The following is a 20,418-nucleotide window of genomic DNA, read 5'->3' as shown; positions in this document are numbered from 1 at the left end:
GATGTGGGGACGTCAGTTGTGAGCCATCTTTAGGAAATGAGAAATCTAATTGAACTGTTTTCCTGTGTGTGTGTATAACTGAGAAGTGGACACAGTGCCTGCCTGCTAGAGACACTACCTTTGAATTCAAGTGAATTCACTTCCATTTCTCCTGAAGTGGAGCTCGTTGGCTGCATCTGCAGCTTCCACCTCATCTCAGAGTTTCAATGCTCAGCTGCCTTCATCCTCCTCACCAAGGCCAGCTCTTCACCTCTGCTCTGGAGTCGTTGCTGTTGGATAGTTCCATATTAGTTACTTTTAGTCATATTTTAAGCACTCCCTTTCTCCATTCTCAAGTCTAGAAACAGTCTACACTAAACAAATGTCTGTCCTGTCTGTAGTGTCTTTAAGGTAATATACTCTGGTTCCTTTGGCCCCTTTTCCTCCTGCTCCCAAAACAGATCCCAAATTTTTCTTTCCTATCCTCTCAAACACCAGCTATGTGCAGAGGACTCTTGAAATCTCTATCACCAGCTCCTGCTCTTCAGCTGAGATCTTATTTACTAAGATCTGCAGTGTCTGGCAGCTCTAAAGTGGACTTAGGTCCTGTCCTGACATCTATGTTAAGAAGTTCCACTTTGGCTTTTGCTGTTTCCTCCTTACCCCCCACATTATCCATTCATGTCCCTGTGCCTGTTGTTTGTCATCCTGTGTATAGTGCTTGGCCTAGTGAAGAGCTTCACTAATTCTTCATCAGACCGTTTTGTCTTTCATGTTTTCCTAATTCATTTCAGTATTTCTGCACTATGTATGGTTATAAAAACTGAACTTTAAAGGATATTTGCTTCCACAGGTAAGAACATGATGTCATGCTCCGTCATGATTTCAATATTGTGGGAGATGTGTGCTAAGCCTTTCGCACCATCTTCTCCAACAGCCATGGCAAAGAGCTCTACTTTTAGCTCTGCGTGCAAACCAGCAGCTACCTGTAAGATATCAAATATAGGTTTTAAAACTCATTTTGACAACATACCTATGTTCTCCAAACTTAAGCTTTCCTGTCCATAAATTTGGCACTGATAAATATAAGCACATTGTGTGTGTGTGTGTTGGGGTGGGGGGGGGTGAGTGGTACCACAGAAATCTGTTTTATTGCCATGAGCATGGCCATGTCAGACCCATTGGAATGGCAAAGCCCTTTGCTCACCCTTGTTGGTGTGTGAATGTTGACAGTAACTGTAGAAGGCCTCTACAGCAGCTCCCTTTTCCAGGGGGTTTATAGCCAGAGACCACTGCCCTGTAGAGACCCCCAAACCAAACTTAGCTAAGCTTACATACTTGTTGAACTATATGCAATAAACCTGCCTCTTCTGTTCCGATACATAGAGAAATGTGCTGGATTTCCACTACCATTTGGCCCACTTGAGCTCAGCTTTACTGTATGTGTGTCTATGTGTCTATCCTTCAGTCCCTTGTCACCCCAGTGGTCACATTTCCACAGCTCAGCTGTGTGAGCCAGGGTGTATATGTCAGAATTATTTGGAATAGAACTCCAGAAAATAAATGAGACTGAAGACAAACTTCTGAAGGGTGTTGGAGTTTGTATCTGAAACACTCTCAAAGGCCATATAGTAAAAATTCGGTGTCAGCTTGTGCCTGTGAGCTTTAAGGAAGCTAAGTGGTGGCAACTCACGCCTTTAGTCCCAGCACTGAGGAGGCAGAGGCAGGTGAATCTCTGTGAGTTTGAGGCCAGCCTGGTCTATAGGGTTAATTCTAAGACAGACAGGGCTAGACAGAGAAACCCTGGCTCAACCCACCCATCCACAAACCCCATAAACAAACAAACAAACCAACAAACAGACAAATGGTGAAAAACCTTATGGATGTGGGCTTAGTGCAAGGCAGCACGGCCATTGGGGGTGTCTTGGCTCCTCTTCTCTGCTTCTCTGCTTCCTGGCAGCCACAAAGAGAGCAGCTTTGCTCCTCCATGTGTTGTGCTCTAATATCCCACAGACCCCAAAACACAGGCCAAATGATTACATAGTGACACCCCTTTATTCTGTAATCCAGGATAAACCTTGTTTCCTTTTAGACTGGCTGACATAGCGGCTGAAACCAGCACTGTATGGGTGTGTGTGTGAGGGAGACTAAACGACAGGACATTGGAAGTAAAGGCAAACTACTGCAGTAGCCATAGTTTATTTTCTCCTAGTTTCTTATTTGATCTCCATTGGTCCCTCTTCCCCTGCTCCATAAACAGATGCCAAACTTCTCGTTCTCCTATTCTCTTAACTCTGACCTCTGAACTGAGAGCTCAATTTCTGACCTCAAAACTTTAAGTCACATCCTTACATCCATCTCACAACTCCATAACTGCTGTTTGTTTGTTTATTTTTGTTTGTTTGTTTGTTTTTGAGTGTTGGTCATGAGCTTCTGTCTGCTAGCTGATAAAGGTACATTTTATCTAAGATAAGTGTGAAGGCAATATAAGAAACGTGGCGGCTCTCCTGCTGCTTGCTCTCTGGGACTCTAATAAAGGCTTGCAGGACGCCAGTAGAGGGAGACAGAATTAGTGTAGATGTCAAGCTGCTTAGGTCTGAAAGCAAGGCAGAGGTTTGTACCAACAAAGAAGAAACCCGATATACAGTGAAGAGACGCAGCAAGGCATCAGGCTGCTTGCCTTGTTCTTGGAAGGCACACTAGCCAGGAAGGGAATAGATGTTTATGTTTCTAAGCTCTCTTGTTCTCTCTCCAGGAGGCAGGTAAGAAAGCAGGGGAACAGTTATTTGCAAAATTTAGATAAATCACACACTACCACATGGAGAGCAATTAGATATAAATGGAAGTTTTAAATATAGTTTTATAAACTAATAGAATTGAAAACTGTTTTCATTTCGTTCAACAGGGTATTGTGTGTGTTGCTGAAACAGATCCAGACGCTCTGTCTCTCAGAGCGCCAGGCTTGGTCCTTCAAGCCCAGCAATCAGAAGGGCTGGGTGTTGGGGAAGTCCCACAGGAGGGCTGGAGTACTGCCACGGTGCGTTTACCCAGGCCTGGAGCACATTCATCCAGTGCTGGCAGCTAAGCAAGCTGAATGGTGGTTAGATTTACATAGACAGAAGACCATAGATTATATTTTTTGTCAGAGCCAAAACCTACTGTCCAAAAGGGGAAAAGAAATACCGTTATAGTATGGTAGGCTTCAAAGGATACACACTGAGTTTTTACTACCTTTAAAGCTTGATCCAGCAGTCAGTTAGCAAGTGGGATGATCTGTTCTTTAGATTAAAATGGGATTTATTAGCTTCTCAGAACAGTAGACAGGCTTGCTTTAATAGTTTTTTTATGTTGTCAAGAGTCTGACATTTTAAAACATATGTCTGTTTGGGGGATATAGGTGCATGGGCTTGCCCTTAGAGACACATATTTGTCACAAGAGGTGCCGGTGGAGATTAGAGGACAACTTTCAGGGTTCGTTTCTTTCTTTTTACCACAGGGGTCAGGTTGTAAGGATTGATGGCAAGCACTTAACCTGCTGAGCCATCTCGCTGGCCCTGTACAGCAGTGAGTTACTTAAGAGAAACAGATAGGCATGGATTCGTGGATGTAGTGCAGACAGTGGCCGGTCTCTGTTTGGCGTTTCAGCCTGTGTCCTGGTGTGCTGCGACAGATTGTGATATGCAAACTAGAAGTGGGCTAAGAGCAGCTGGTCTACATGCCTTCCTAGACCAGATGAACAAAGCAAGGCTCCGAGTGTTGATGCCCCAACCTTGCCTGGTGCAAGGCGGTCATCACGGGGAGCCGAAGGGCTCTGCAGTACACTCAGCAGACCCTGGTATGTAAGTAACAAAGGTGACAGCTCTAGTGGCTCCCCTTGTGCTTGCTGTGGGACCACATACCCTTTCTGTCTGTTCTCCTGAGCCTGCACACACCCATATCTGAGCCCACTAAAGTTCCTACCTCAGCTGGCTATAGCTGTCTAAGTTCCTGCTACGTGGCTGGCCAATGTAGGTGCCTGGATATCATTCCTCTGTGCCCTGGCTCTATTAGTAGCGCACAACAGGAAAGCAGCAATTACTAAGAGATAAAGAAAGAGCCTGGTGAAGCAGCCAGGTGTGCTTACAAGATGGTTAAATTTTAATTTAAGAAAAACCTGTGTTTACCTTATAACATTTTAAATTTATGTTGTATAAGTAGGGATATAAATTAATATTCACATAATATTCACTTAAAAAACCTAAACAACCCATTTTGAGAATACAGCGAAGTCAGCATGGGTTTAGGTTTAATTTTTAAATTTTTATTTCTCTTACAGTGTTTATCTTTAATCAAAGCATAGAGGTCTCCACATGTACAGGGTCAGTATGAGGTTTGGATATGTGTACACAGTTAGTGATGCTCATCCTGAGTTAACATGTCCATAACCTCAAACATGCATCCTTCTGTGTGGAGAATGCTGAAGAAAGAGAAACAGAACAGTGCTTTTTTCATGTACCTGGGTGTGACAGTTCCTTGACGTAGAACCAAATTTCCTGTTTTACATATTGACATATTTACATTTGTGTTTTCATATTACTTTGGAGAAATAAAACAGCTGGTGGCTTTAATAAAATAATGTGATTTCCTATTATTATGTTAGATAATATTCTCTGGAAAGCATAAAGTAGAAAGAATGGGATGGCAGTTTTCATAGAGGATGTGCCACTTTTCAGAAGAATTAAATATTTAATTTTTTGGCCTATTTATTGAATATGTACGATATTTTTTCCCTGCATGTGTGTCTGTGTACTACATCTGTGCAGTGTCTTTGCAGATCACAAGAGACTGCTGGATCCCCGGGAACTAGACTTACAGGTGGTTGTGAGCAGCCAGGTGGGTGCTGTGAACCAGGCCTGGGTCTTCTGCAAGAGCAACTTGTGCTTTTAACCACCTAGCCAACTCTCCATCCTCCAAGAATTCAGTTTTTTAAAAGGTCCTTTGCACATGCCTGTACATAATCGTAGTCCCAGGAGAAGTGAGGAGAGCTTCCCAAGTGTTTCCAGCTGATGACATGGAGTCACAAAGGGGACCAATCTTAGGAATCCTTTCCTTACCACATGAGAAAAATTAGACCTACTCATGGTTTTAAACTGAGTGTCCAAATGATATAAAAGCCAACTGCAGTGGAAACATACACATTCACATGTATACACACACACCCACCCACACACACACACACACACACACACACACACACACACACACAAGCTCTATAACATATGGACTTACCGGCCCAGGTTTATATATCACTTTCAATCCAGTGCTGGGTGGGGGCTGCTTCACTCTAAACCTACCAGGAAGAAAAAGGAAAGAAAATTTTATGCCGTGATGAAAACCAAGCAATGAAACAACTAGGGTGCTGTAAAATCAGAAAAGTGTGAAACTAGAATCCAGGGAGTCCATAACCATGTGCAAACAACCAAAGCCCTTAATGTTCCATTGACAGAAGATTTTCAGGATCCACCCGTTTCACACCTGCCTTTCCAACACTGCTCATCGGCCTGAAGTGGACTCCAGCCTGCATATTCCCACATGTTGGTACTAGCTGCTGATGGGCTCAGGCAGCGCGCTGCTGGTGTTTGGCTGCTGGGTGTTTTGAGCGTAGCTGTCAGTATTAAATGTGAATGCTGGCAGCTGGTCATGCAGCTACAGAATTATGGCACTTTGGGAAAATACCAGAGCATGGAAGTTGGGTTCCCTGTCCCCCTGACTTGGTGTGGGGTTCGAATGCTTGGGGTAGAGGAAAGATGAACAGAGATCAGACCTTGCTGAAGGGCTTGAGAAGCCCTGTGCTCATTGGCGCTGCTTGCTGATGTCTTTTCCTACCTGAGGGTTGTGGGCTCCGCCTGGGGATGAAGGGCCTGGAGTACTCTGCCTGTATCCTACTCCTGCATGCAGGGTGCTGTGCAGCCAGCTGAACTAAGGACAGCCTACCCCACACTGACGGCTACCCCACTCCTGCATTCAGGGTGTTGTGCGGCCATCATAGCTGAAGTAAGGACAGCCTGCCCCACACTGACTGCTACCCAACTCCTGCATTCAGGGTGCTGTGCAGCCATCATAGCTGAACTGAGTAAGCAGTAGAGTGATATCTCTAAAACCAAATTCTGTGCTGGACAAACAGGGTCTACATAGAGAGATGTTATTAATTTAGGATTAACTCTCTGTTTCCTCCCACCCACTTCATTGGTAACATTCTGGAAAGAAAGAAAGAAAGAAAGAAAGAAAGAAAGAAAGAAAGAAAGAAAGAAAGAAAGAAAGAAAGAAAAAAGAAAGAAAGAAAAGAAAGAAAGAAAGAAAGAAAGAAAGAAAGAAAGAAAAAGAAAGAACGAAAGAGGGCCTTAACTAGTGGCCTGAGTCCTTTCACCATGTTGTTTCTTGGGGAGCCAACATCCCTAAAGTTGGGGTTTGCCTCAACTTATCGGTGACAGTAATCTTCCAAATTGGATGGCTCTGCTGTTTTACTATATTTCATTTCCATTCTAGAATCATGGATATTTTCAAAGGATTGTCATATAAGAGTAACTCTGCAACTGAAATATTTATTCCATTTTGATGGAAACCTTGCTACCATACACACTGTGCTTCAGCTCTGTTCAGAACGGGACTGAGGATTGATTCTCTGTAGTTCGGAGTGGCCTTGGCATGGAATTACTGTGTATTGATCCAACGGAAATGACTGCACTCCCGTGTGGCTTTGGTGACCACAATAAAGTGAAGTCCCTCAGCACCGTAGAGATAGAGAGCAATGACCTGGTTGGTGCTTGGGAAGTCGAAGCCCTATCCTCATCCCAACCTGCAAGACCCTCAACAGATTACCCTGTCAGAAGCTCAAAGATAGGGGCTGGAGAGATGGCTCAGTGGTTAAGAGCACTGCCTGCTCTTCGAAAGGTCCTGAGTTCAACTCCCAGCAACCACATAGTGGCTCACAACCATCTAGAATGTAATCTTATGCCCTCTTCTGGCCTGTGGACAGAACACTGTATACATAATAATAAATAAATCTTTAAAGAAGCTGAAAGATTCCCTGGACTTGGATCTAGAAAAATATCGCGTGTATCTTCAGAGCCCTGCGCGAACGCAACTGTGAATTAAGATGCTGCTTGGTAGTAAGTTAGACCTTCATGGCTAAAATTACCACAATGCTTAAGTTATTCTTTTTTGCTGCAATCAGGTAGAAATAGTGTGATTACAAGCACTTTTCAAAATCAAAGACAAAAATAAAAGAAGTTTATAAGAAAGGAAGAGAAGAACATGAAGCCAGTGGGGGATTCTCTAGAGAGTCTCCTCTGTTTCACCAGCAGAAAATCTGTTTGCCAAGAAGGAGAAAGGGAATGTATTCAAAGTGCTGAAAGAAAATATCTGCCAGCCAAAAATGCTATGCTCAGCAAAGCTATCCTTCAGGAATAAATGGCTTTATAAATGATTTTATACACCAGCAAAAACCAAGGAAATCCATTACCACTGAACTTGTTTTACAGAAAATGCTTAATAAAGTTCTTCAAGGAGAAACAAAAGGGTGGAAATTAGCATCATGAATATATATGCAACTGCAACACTTACTGGAAAAGCGAAATACATAATGAAATTAGAATACTCCAGTATTATAATGTTATTGACTCTACATATTCATAACGGTCACTGCATGCATATATTTGTTATGGAGTTTAGTACCAAAATGATCAAAAATATAGAGACAATAACTGTGAAATATACCGTATAAAATGATGCAAATTCTGACGTTGTAAACATAATTGTTTGAAGGTCAAAGTCCCTCCCAATGGTCCTCCCAAAATTTTTGTATGTAGTGGAAGCTGTCGTCAGTTTCATTGGTGGCTGTAAGATGTGTGATGCAGCCGTTGTGGTGGTGCTCTCCTTTAGTTCCAGTAGAAGGAGAAAGAGCGGAGTGAGTTTCTGAGCAGCCTGGGCTACACTTCCAGGTCCAGGCCAGCAGAGGTACAGAATGAGACTTGGCTTTAAACAAACAGGAAGTCACATCGAGTAGCACTAGATCCTAGGGTGTGGTGGACTCCACTACAGAAAGAATCTGCAAAAGTATGTGGCAACTAAGCGCCTTGCTCCGGAACAAAAAACAAATGGGTGAAAGGAAAACTCAAAAGAGAAATCAGGAAGGAGTCAAATGGAGGCTTAACTTGTGGGGTGCAGGGGCGGAAACTCCAAGAAAGAAGTTTATCTCAGTAAATGTCTGCACTGATACCTTGTGTTAATCTCTGCTCGGTTAAAAGCCTCCATCTTGGAGGAAGCTCCTCAGGGCACAGGATGGTCTGGGGGAAGGTGAAATACTCCACTGTGCTAAGAAGCTGCTTATGACACAGGAAGTCATGACTCAAATGCTACAAGAAGTTCTGAACTTTGACCAGATTTACCAGACACTTCCTCCTCAAGAATATATAATGAGTAAGGACCTCTGAGAGACACTCTGAGACAAGCTGGATGACTAGAAGATGCCCAAACCAGCCAAGGCATCTGGAAGGAGCAGAGGTGAGGTGAAGAGCCTAGAAGAGGCCCAGACCTCCTGAGCTATCTGCAAGAGACACTCTCCAACATGTTGAACTGCCTGCAGCTGTGCAGCTGGTGAAACAGCTGTCTTTGAGTCATTTCTGCTCTTGTGAATAACCTCTTACCCATATAAATGACCCCAATAAAGTTGACTGGCTCACTGGGGGGACCCGGGTGGTACCCCTGCTTTGGTCCATACTGTAAATGACCCCAATAAAGCTGACTGGCTCACGGGGGGGGGACCCGGGTGGTACCCCTGCTTTGGTCCATACTGTAAATGACCCCAATAAAGCTGACTGGCTCACTAGGGGGACCTGGGCGGTACCCCTGCGTTGGTCCATCATCGGTTTCCTATCTGCCACGAGTAGACATTTGTTCATGCCTTCTTGGGAATGATGTCACACAACAATTAAAAGAGAAAAAGGGTTTCAAGTATACAGTCCAAGAAGATACATCAAGGAACTAGAAAAGGGAGAAGCCTTTTCTGAAATTTGCTGAAAACAATAGAAACCACAGCAGAAATAAATCAACATGACAAACAATACATAAACAAAAAAGAACAGAGTCAGTAAAACTGAGAACTGATTTCTAAAAATAAAGAATATTTATAGCTCTCAGCTAACCAAAGCAAACTAGTAGAGAAGAAAAGAAAAAGAAAGACGAAAATTTATGATACCTCAGAAATAAAAACTGTCACAGAAGATTACAGTGAACAGTTATATATTGCGAAATAAAATAACTCATATGAAATAGATTCTTTTAAAAATACAAATTGTCACAGAGGTTGAGGCAGGAAGATATAGAACTCCTGGACAGACTAATAATACTTAAAGGGACAATTAATACAAGACTTCCTGTATCTGTTGCTTTTCTTGTTGCTGTGACAACAGACTTGACAGAATCTGCTTAAGGGAGCAAGGGTTTATTCTGGCTCACAGTGCAGGGACGGGCACTCAGTCCACCACAGCTGGATCTGCTGCACTCTCAGGAAAAAGAGAGGTGAGGACTCAAGCTCAATTGGCTTTCTTCTTAGTCAGTGGGGGATCCTGCCCACATCCAGGGTGGATCTCCCGTTTCTGAAAAATGCTCTCACAGACATACCCAGAAGAGTGTCCCCTACGTGACTCCATAGAGAATCAGGTTGACAATGAGTATTAACCATTGCAAGTATATGTCCTATCAGTCTGGCCCCCAAATCATTTTTAAATCATAGCATCCTACCACTGGTCCACATGGGCTCATGGCCGTCTCAAAATGCAAACAAACAAACAAACAAACAACAGGTTCATTCCAAGTTCAATTTTAGCCCAGCATCACCTTAATAGTTGGACCAGAAAAAGAAATCACAAGACTACACATTATTGATGGACATGGATGCCTCAGACATTCTGTGTATCAGGACCAAGCGCAAGTTACCTGTGTGTACAAATCAGTCAGTGTAATATCTTTACAGAGTTGAAGATAAAACTGATCATCTCAATTGACACACACAAAGCGTTTGACAGAGTCTGATGTATTTTCCTAATTACAGACTCTGAATGGGTCCTACATGGCGGGAAAGTTGTTTTACAACATAAGGACGCCCACAGACCACCCAGAGATGAAATCATTCCCCTGAGGTCTGATGAAAGGCGAATGCGCTGACACTCACCACTCATCCTCATCATAGCCTGAAAACTGCTAGCCATAGCCATCAGATGAGAGAAAGAAGAGACATCCAAATTGGAAAGGGGAAATAAAATTACCTCTCCACATACAAGGTAGAAGAAAATTGCACAAGAAAATCTGCTAGAACTAATAAATTGCATAAAGTTGTTGCGCACAAAGTCAACCTTCAAAAATCTATAGAATTTTTATATTACAAACCCGCAGCTAAAATATTGAGAAGACACTTTCAAAGTGTGATAGCACTGAAAAGCCACACAATTTATGAAGGGTATAGTAACATATTCAGAGCCACAAAATACTCTCAAAGACACTGAAGAAAATAAATGAATGAAAAGATGATTTGTGTTCATGAAGTGGAAGAAAACTATTAAAAATACCTATAATAAGCAAGGTGTGGTGGCACATAGTTATAATTCCAACACTGGAAAAGCTGAGGCAGGAAGATTGCTATACGTTCAAGGCCAGCCCGTGCTAGATACTAAGAGCCTGCCTCCAAGAGCAAAACCAAAAGCAAAATGCCCACAATACTCAGCCATGGACTCAAGCAGCACAGTCTCCTCCGAACCTCAGTGGTTCTTTTTGCAGATTGTGCTGTCTGGTTTTACGTCAGCTTAACACAGCTAAAGTCACTGCAAAGGAGGGAATCTCAATTAAGAAAATTCCTCTGTAAGATCTGGCTGTAATTTTCTTAATTAGCGATTGCTGGGGGAAGGCCCAGAACATTGTGGGTGTGGCTATCCCTGGGATGTTGGTCCTGGGTTCTATAAGGAAGTGGGCTGAACAAGCCATGGAGAGCAAGCCAGTAAGCAGCACCCCTCCATGGCCTCTGCATCAGCTCCTGCCTCCAGGTTCCTGCCCTGCTTGAGTTCCTGTCCTGACTTCCTTCAGTGATAGACTATAAAAAGGAAGTGTAATCCAAATAAAGCCTTTTCTCCCCAGCTTGTTTTTGGTTATGGTGTTTCATTATAGCAATAATAACCCTGATTAAGATACAGAAATTAGAAAAAAAAAATCCTAAATGTATATGAAACCATAAGAGATGCTTAGTAGACAAAATAATTCCCTGGAAGGAAAAAAAAGCTGGGACATCACATTTCCTGATTTAAAGCCACGAGAAAACTACAACAATCAAAACAGCATGAGGCAGACATAAAATCTGATGGACACAGAGATCAGTTGAACAGAACAAAGAGCCAATAAGTAAATCCATATACACTCATGTACCGCCAAGCAGCTTTTAAATAGGCTCCAAGAAGATGCAAAGAGTAAAGGGCATCTCTTAGATAGATGATGCTGCAAAACTGGATTTTCACAAGCAGAAGAATGAAAGTAGAGCCACGTTTAAGACCAGAACCCTAAATGGATGCAGAGTGGATAAAAACTTAAACGTGACTCTTCAAACTGTAAAATTCCTGGATAAACACATAAGGGGAGAAGCCTATGGACATTGACCTTAGCAATGACTTTCTGGTTATCATAGTAAAAGTCAAGGACCCAAGCAAGAACAAATAAGTAGTAATACATCACACTAAAGAGTGTCTGCCCTGCAGATGCAACAACAAAGTGAAGTGGAAGCAAGCAACAAGCAGAAAATAAAACAACCTACCAAGCATGTATATTCTGGGTCATTTAAAGTTACAAAGAACTCATAAAATACAGTAGTGGGGAGAAAAACAATAATCTGATTTAAAAATGACTAAAAGACTTGAATTAGCATTTTTCTACAAAACACATAAATATGGTTGATGAGCACATGAAAAGTACATGTTAATTATTAGTTACCAGACAAATACGAATTAAAGCCATTAGGAAATACCACCTCATACCCATTAAGATGACTATTTAAAGAGAAAACCCAGAGGCAAGAAATGTTGGAAGAGGTGTGGAGGAAAGAAAATTGCTGCCCTCCTGGTAGCAATGTAGATTGGCACAGCAGAGATTAAAAACTGAACAGCCACGGGTCCTAGCAGGCCCTCTTCTGTGAATATAACCAAAATAAATGGAATCTCCATCTCGTAAGTATGAATAAACACTGCTGTGCACCTTGAAGTGCCCATTCATGATAGCCAAGATAGGAAAACAACTTATATGCTCATCAACAGATGTGTGGATAAAAATAGGCATCACTGGATATAAACAATGGAATATTATTCAAACTGAAACCAAGTAGTCATACATACCTTTTGCTGTAACTGAACCCTTCTACTTTGTGGATTCCTTACTCTCTTCCACCCTTCCCCACCCTTCCAACCCTCCCAACACTAGGTAGGAGAGAAAGAACAATGAACAGGAAGTGGTCATCGTTATCATTAGACTATTTCCTGAGGATCAGGGGCGTTGACTTCCTTGGGCAAGTTTGATCTTCACTGTCAAGTTATTCAATATTTTTTCTATCTCTTTGGGCACTACTACTTGACAAACCACAACAAACTGTAACAATAGGAACCAGCAACCATCATGAGTAGCAAGAGCAGGCCCAGCCCCTGCTGCAGGCCCTTTTAGGGATCTAGCATTGATATGCCTTCTCAAGTGTCCCCAGAATTCTAAATGTCATATACTTGCAGGTAGCTGGCAAAATCATGCCCATGCTATAGCATGAAGCAAATCGTAATCAGATGCTGTGGACAATCTGAAGTGGCCCCATATCTCACACCTGGGATTAAAACAAAAACATATTCCCATAGCATTTTTGTGTTTTTAAAGAAACCAAAACTTCACACAACATTTTGCTATTTGCATGGATAAGTCTACAGGCTATTGGATAAACTCTGGGCTACTGCCTGCCCAATGAAATAAGTCAGAGATAGAATGTATCACCTCACATGTGGACTAGAAACCATGAATTAAAACATACAGAAATAGAGAACAAGAGTGGCTACCAGGGCCTGAATGAAGGCAGAGTAAGGAAACATAGGCCAAATCTACAAAGCAAGGCCTAGAGAGGTAGCTTAGCGACTAAGGGCACATACTGGTCAGTCTTCCAGAGGATCTGAGTTCTGGTCCCAGCATCCCCACTGAGTGTCTTACAACATCCTGTAACTCCAATTCCAGGGACAGTAAGGACATTTTGCAAACAAGTCTGGAGACCTAATATACATGAGGATTGGGGGCAGGCAAACTGTACTATCTACAGGATTCTTGCTCAGTGAGCAGATTCTGGCTGCTCTTGACACACACACACACACACACACACACACACACACACACACACACACACACACACACAATTACTTGCATCACTGCAATAATTTTTTGAACTATCCATGTGCCCTATGATAGGATGCCATAGTTCTTAAATATGCACAGTACTTTTTGAGAGTGTTTTTCCTATTAGATACAAACGATTTTGGTTGAGGTCGTCACAATTGGTGTTTATTTAAGAAACAGTGTGATGGCTAATATTGGTTGTCAGCTTGACATACCTGAGGAGAACTGTGTACATCAGATTGGCCTATAGGCAAGTCTACGGGGGCATTTTCTTGATATAGGGAGACCTAACGCACAGTGAGTGTGCCACCCCTGGGCAGGTGGTTCTGGGTTGTGTAAGGAAGCAAGCCAGTAAACAGTGCCCCCCCATGGTGGCCACTTCAGTTCCTGTCTCTAAGTCCTTCACTTGAGTTCCTGCCCTGACCTCCCTTAAGATGGAATACAACTGTAAGCAAAAATAGAGTCTTACTCCTCAAGTTGCTTTTGGGCGTGGGGTTTATGACGGCAACAGAGAGCAAATCAGGACCTATGGTTTCAAGTCCTGGGGATTAATTATTGAAGTGTTTGTACAAATGATCTGTTTTTGCTTGGACAGAGCCGGAGTTGAGTGAGTGGCTTCTACCGAAGCTTGAATTTATGATGATTCACAGAAGTTCTGGAAGCAGCTACCATGTTACAGCACATCACTAAAGCCCAGTCAATACTGCCTCGTTGAAGAGTGAATGAAAGGATAAAGGGATGAATGGTACAATTATTCAGGATCCAAGATGTCATTATAGTTTGGTAAATGGCCCTTAATATAGGAAAGAGGACCATTAGTGGGACATGATAGGCACCAGGTGCCCTCGGCTCATCTGCTACACGGCGGGCACCTGGTGCCCTCGACATACCTGCTGCATGGCTGGCACCTGGTGCCCTCGGCTCACCTGCTGCATGGCTGGCACCTGGTGCCCTTGGCTCACCTGCTGCACGGCGGGCACCTGGTGCCCTCGACACACCTGCTGTATGGCCGGCACCTGGTGCCCTCGGCTCTCCTGCTGCATGGCCAGCACCTGGTGCCCTCGGCTCACCTGCAGAAGTCCACGCCAACGTTCTTGAGCTTCACGACGGTCGCATAGGTTTGTCCTTCTTTAAGCACGCCAAACTTCACTACCGGTGGGAGGAGGTGGAACCCAAAAGGGGGTGCGTTCGTGCTGTACATAGCAGCAGATGCGACAGAAGACGTGTTCACTTTCCCCCCAACAGGCTCTTCCACCTTCATAGAGCAGAGAAATTGATAAAAGTAAGAAGGGGAGGTTGTTGGTTTGTTTGTTTTCTGGTTCTTTGTGACAGGGTTTCTCTGTGTAGCCCTGGCTGTCCTGGACTCACTTTGTAGACCAGGCTGGCCTCGAACTCACAGAGATAAGCCTGCCTCTGCCTCTCAAGTGCTGGGATTACAGGCGTGCACCACTGCTCCCGGCTAAGAGGGGGAGGTTTTGGTTAAAGAAAACCCTGCTGGCACCAGAGAAGAATGACTGGTTGGCTGAGAAAAATCTTAAAAGATTTATGGCCTCATGCAATCCCTTACAATATCCTTATAAAAATACTTCAGGTTTTGCTTTAAAGAAAGTACAAGTTCAGAGTTGAAAGAGATCGTTTGCTCAAATGTTTAAGTGGAGAAGCCTTAACCTCAGGTCTGTCTGATTCTTAGGTCCGTGGTCCTTCCTCTGGGGCAGAGGCTAGCTTCCTGCAGAATCTTCTGGAAGACTCAAGATAACTGCTCTTGTTCCTGGAGTTTCAGACTCTCCGTGTCTGGAGAGGGGAGGGGTGTGCATTTAAAATGCTCTCTGGTGTTGCTAATGCTGCTGCTTAGCTCGCCACGCAGGAAGCCCTACCCTCTTTCCTCTGCCTATCACTGACGTCATGCAAACACTAAACTGCAGACTCTCCTGTCACACCACAGACCCAGAGAGTCTGCATCTCTGACAAACCGCTATGTAATTCATATGCACGTTCAAGCTTCCGAGCATGATTGCCAGTTACACATGCGCGGAGCTCCGCTGGTCTCCGATGGTGACTGCCAGCCTGAGCCACAGACGTCAAGAAAGGAGCATTATTTTCTGACATGTGAGCACAGGAAGTTTCCTAACAGAGCTGGTGGGAAAACTTCAACTAAAAGAAGAGAGAGCAAGTTTTAACAGATAGATTGTAGTGCTCCGTTTTCAATATGAGGCGCTCTAAGAGATCGCCAGAGCCGTGGAGAACAAGAAGGGCAGGGCTTCTTTCTCCCCTTAGCTAGTGGCTGGTGCCTGCTCGTGTCAGAACTGTGAGAGCTGGAAAGCTAGAGGTCTGTGATTGAGACCATGAGCAGAAAGGGGGCAGTCTCAACTCTCAAATTATGTATTAGATAAAGCTTTGAATCCTAAGCCAACAAGGCGAGGGATCTGGGAGCGGGCACATGCTGACCTGTGGGGAAAGAGAACAGGGGTTTCTCACGGCAGGGTTGGGGGACACAGCATGGCCCACAACACAGAATAACAACCTTAGGAACCACTGTCTTACCAAAGTGGCATTCCAGTATTTATTTATTTATTTATTTATTTGTTTGTTTGTTTATTTGTTTATTTTGCCTTTTCTCTATGCTGGCATTCCAGTATGAGAATTATGTGTGGAAAACTGCGTTGTTTCCATTAAACTCTTCAATTTATTGTTTTCTTTCCAACAACATGAGGCCACACTTCGTGCCAGCTGAAGTTCTTCAGACTATCCTAAGCGTTGTTAAGTGAAAGGCTTTGGGTTTTAGGCTCAGGGGTGCAGGTCCTTTGAGGCAGGAGATTATTAGAAGTTACTAACCCCACAGGCAGGCAGGCAGGCTGACAGCACCAAGGTTCAGGGCCACATTGATAGAGAGCCTCAGCTGTAAAATGGGATTCCTATGAAAGTACAGCTGACCTTGTCCAACCTTATTGGTCAGCCACAACCCAGAGGGAAATGTTCGCAAAGACAGCCTGTCTCCCAAGATAATCTGTCTTTCCTAAAGCAGACAGTTCCAGCAGAGACTATAGATCCACAAACAGCCCCACAGCAGCATCAATTCTCTCACTCCCAAGCCCCTTGTGCACCCCTGTAATGGGTCCCAGCTAGTTCTTTCCTTTTGAAGACCCCCTTCGATCCCTGAGGCGGGAGGCTTCCACTCTCTGTGTGTGCTGACAATCACAGTCCCATCTGTTGAAGTCACATTGTGGCTTCTGTCTTTTGTCTCTGGGCTACCTCAGCTATCTAACAAGCGTGACAGTGTTGGGGGGGGGGGTGGGGGGGCGCTTCCTCCAGGCTTCAGAGGAAGTGGTTGGAGGAGGAGATTGAAAAGTTGCCTTTTCCTTTGGCTTGGGGTTGGCAGTTCCTAGGGAAAGAATGCCGGGTGACTGACGTACAGCCCTTGTGGCTGTCCTTAACTGAGGGTGCGCACGGTGGGGAGGGCAAGCTCCCAGGTAAACAAGTGCCTTTAGTTCTGCAAATACAAAAAACTGTAATTTTGGGAATTACCAACATTGAACCAGAATGGAGGAACTTTACAGAAAGGCGTAGTCCTGGCTAACAATGAGAAGGAGTTGATCTCCTTAGCCAGTGAGTGATCTCTTTAGCCAGTGAGAGCACCTGAGTGACTCTCCCCAAAGTGACCACTCCTAGGGACCTGCCAGCTGGCCAAAGAAACTCAGAAGCTGATGTGAATCATTGTGTGTGTGTGTGTGTGTGTGTGTGTGTGTTTGTGTGTGTGTGCTCCTGTGGAGAAATGCTAGGGGCACAGGACTGCCATGAACCTCGCTGCTCTTCAATTACACTGCCTTAAGAGACTTTGCCCAAGCATCTCTGTTACCTTGGCAAGAGGTTGAGACTTGGGCTTGGAGCTCATCAAGTAGTGAGGCAACCTCACTTTCTCTTTTCTTGCTTGTCCGGTAACATCCTGCAGCAGTGACTGGGTTGGAATTTTGATCGGCATAAAGATGTCTGGTTCTGTTAGAGGAAAAGATTAGATTAGAGCATGTCTACAATGTGTGTAGCATTGCCAGAGCAGAGCAGAGCAGACAGGGTAGAGCAGACAGGGCAGAGCAGACAGGGCAGAGCAGACAGGGCAGTGCACAGACCGGCCTGGAAACTTCTCTAGTCATTCTTTTAAATTTTTTTTCAAAATATATTTATTTTTATTATTTTTGAGCATGTATATGTGTCTATATTTGCATGTGTAAATGTGTGTATGTACATGTGCTTGTGAGCATGTGTGTGTGTGTGTGTGTGTGTGTGTGTGTGTATGTGTGTATGTGTAAGTGCAGGTGCCACAGAGGCCAGAAGTTGCATTACATAGCCTGTATCTGGAGTTACTTGTGGCTGTGGACCAGCTGTTGCAGGGGCTGGGTACCAAACGCCACTCCTGTGCAAGAACAAATGCTCTTGGTGGTTGAGGCATCTCTCTAGCCCTGTCCCTAAATCTTAAAAGGCCTATCCAAAAACATAAAACCTTCTATCACTTCTCATTTTTCATTTGAATATCTTGCTACACAGTTCTGCAAACATTGCCTATCTGAAGTGGAAGCTTCTGGTTTCTTTGAAGACTAGGTTGCTTTGCATGTGTTTTGCCAGAAGCTGTCTTGTGAGAGGACACATGATATTTTTTCTGGAAGCTGTCTTGTGAGAGGACATGTGATATTTTGCTGGAAGATGTCTTGTGAGAGGGCATGTGATGCTTTGCTGGAAGAAAACACCTGAGAGGGCATGAGATGGTTGGAAGATACAGAAAGAACCATGGTGGGACTTTTTGAGTTGCTACACCATGGAATGCTTTGCGGGCCTTTGCTGGTCTTCACTGTCTTCGCTACATAGAAACATTCCAGAGAACTGGTGCTACTCCGTCTGATTCTGGCCACTTCCGCTGAATTGGCACAGGCCTTGCTGTTTCTGCTGGAACATTCCACTGCTATGCATTTGTGTGCTGTTTGGTATTGGCTATTGGATTAGACTGCTGATATCCTGACAACACAGAGTGCTATTGGCACAAGGAACTATGTATAAACATGTCCACAACTTCTTTTTTTTAAATTAACATTCTGTCTCCCCTTCCTCTGGTTGGTGGGCTAGAAGTGAGGTTGAAGTGTTTAAAGTAAAATAGGTTGTGAAAAATCTAGCCTACATGCAAACACTGCCTATCTCTGTTCCTTGCAGCTCCTCTGAGAGATGGAAGGCAGATGCTGTTAGTAAGTTCCCCATGACAAGCACGCCTTGCACCTTGATGTTCAGGATCTTTCCCATTAGGTTAGCGAGGTTAGCCAGTGAGATGTCAACTCAGAAGGATTTTCTGGCACTCAGGGGGCACCACCCTAAGAAATTTAGATTCTCTTTTGATCCCTTAAGGTCCAAAGCATGGCACAGGTATTATAAATGGATTAAAACGGAGGTTTAAATCCTTAGATTGGTAACGTTTTCCTCCCTCAGTCATTTTGAAGGACGGTGCAAAAGTGAATAATCCACAAAGCTGCATCTTTTTATGTTTGCTGCATGTATTCAGGGGGCTGAAATAAAAATTGTATTTAAATCATTCTATTTAAAAATCTTATGCTGGGGAGGGGGTGCTGGAGAGATGGCTCGGTGGCTAAGAGCACTCGCTTGTCTTCCCGAGGACCTGAGTTTAGATCCCAGCGTCCATGGCGGAGAGCCCACAACCAGGATCTGCCTGTCTCTGTCTCTACAGCTCTGGAATTACAGGTGTGCTCTATTACAGCCAGCTCTTTACATACGGGTTTCTGGGTGATTGAAGTCAGGTCTTCATGCTGCACGTCAAGCTCTTCACCCACGGAGCCACGCCCTCAGCCCGATTTCCATCATTCTCACACTCGCCGTGTTAATCAAGCTTTTTGATAATTCTTACTTGCATGATTTACATCACTTCCTGCTGCCCCTACCCTTTCCTACTTCTTCCTTCCCTCATCGCAAGCTCTGACCATCACAAGGAGTAGCAGTGTCTTTTACATCTTTGTGCGTTCCTTCTCTTTGGGATACACAGTCTTTCTACACTGTCCATAGCGACCTCAACTTCTCATTTAGGTGTAATTGTTCGTTTTTAAAAAATTATGTGTGTATGAGTGTGTTGCCTGCATTTATGTCTGTGTACTACCTTGTGCCCAAGGGAGTCAGAAGGGGGTATCGATACCTTGGAACTGGAGTCACAGATGGTTAGAAGCCCCGTGTGGGTGCTTAGAATAGAACCCAAGTATTCTAGAAGGGCAAACCAATGCCACCTTCTCTCCCCCACACCCAAGATAAATTATGTGGTGCTGGGGAGGATGGTCAGTCCAGGAAGCACTTGCTGCACATGAGGACCTGAGCTTGGGTCCTCAGCATCCATGTAAAATGCTGGCCATGGCAGCAGGTGCCTGAAATCTCAGTGCTGGACACAGGAGATGGGAGGATGCCGCATTCTGACTAGATAACACATTTACTTTGAATGGTGAGACAAAGCAAAGGATGGCCTTACCTTCGGTAGGAGGTCTGGTAGCATTTTCAATTGGGCTAGCTGACCCCTTGGTAGATTTTAGCAAATTTTCAACTTGGTTGTGGCTAACAGACTTCTTGGTAGATTTTTTAGATTTTTCTATTTGGCTCTGGCCAGCAAATTCCTTGGTAGGTTTGGTTACAGTTTCAGTTTGATTTTGACTATTAGACTCCTTGGTAGGTTTTGTTACAATTTCAATATGGTTTTGCTTAGAAGACTTTTTGGGAGATTTGGCTGTATGTTCAGTTCTGTTTTGGCCAGGAGATTCCTTGATATTTTCAGCAAGCTCCTGTTTTGGAAGGGGAGGAGGTGTAGTTGAGGCTTCTTGTTCTTTAACTGAAGTCAGTGTAGAATCTAAAATCCCAGAGCAAAAAATATGAGTCACGTTATGGCCAATGACACAGAGACACTAATACTGAACGATGAGTTTCTCAATGAATGAGGCGCTTCCCCATTCTCCTTCCAAAGACAACACACGAGAGCAT

The 20,418-nt window shown here is 44.0% G+C and overlaps 1 protein-coding gene across 1 annotated transcript in view; it reads right to left on the bottom strand.

Moving 5' to 3' along the window:
- The window catches only part of Spag17 (sperm associated antigen 17), a 205,773-nt gene that overhangs the window by 326 nt on the left and 185,029 nt on the right, over positions 1–20,418 (bottom strand). Inside the window, exons 43-47 of the mRNA XM_051165866.1 lie at positions 19,916–20,287; positions 17,267–17,403; positions 14,484–14,668; positions 5,248–5,308; positions 821–965 (exon numbers count right to left, since the gene is read on the bottom strand). Of these exons, the coding sequence (XP_051021823.1) occupies positions 821–965; positions 5,248–5,308; positions 14,484–14,668; positions 17,267–17,403; positions 19,916–20,287 (900 nt within the window). The remainder of the gene's footprint in view (positions 1–820; positions 966–5,247; positions 5,309–14,483; positions 14,669–17,266; positions 17,404–19,915; positions 20,288–20,418) is intronic.

The sequence above is a fragment of the Acomys russatus genome, chromosome 23 (genome assembly GCF_903995435.1).
Source record: "Acomys russatus chromosome 23, mAcoRus1.1, whole genome shotgun sequence".
In the NCBI taxonomy this organism is placed as follows: Eukaryota; Metazoa; Chordata; class Mammalia; order Rodentia; family Muridae; genus Acomys; species Acomys russatus.
The sequence above is the reverse complement of the archived record's forward strand: the minus strand, read 5'-3'. Positions and strand labels throughout refer to the sequence as shown.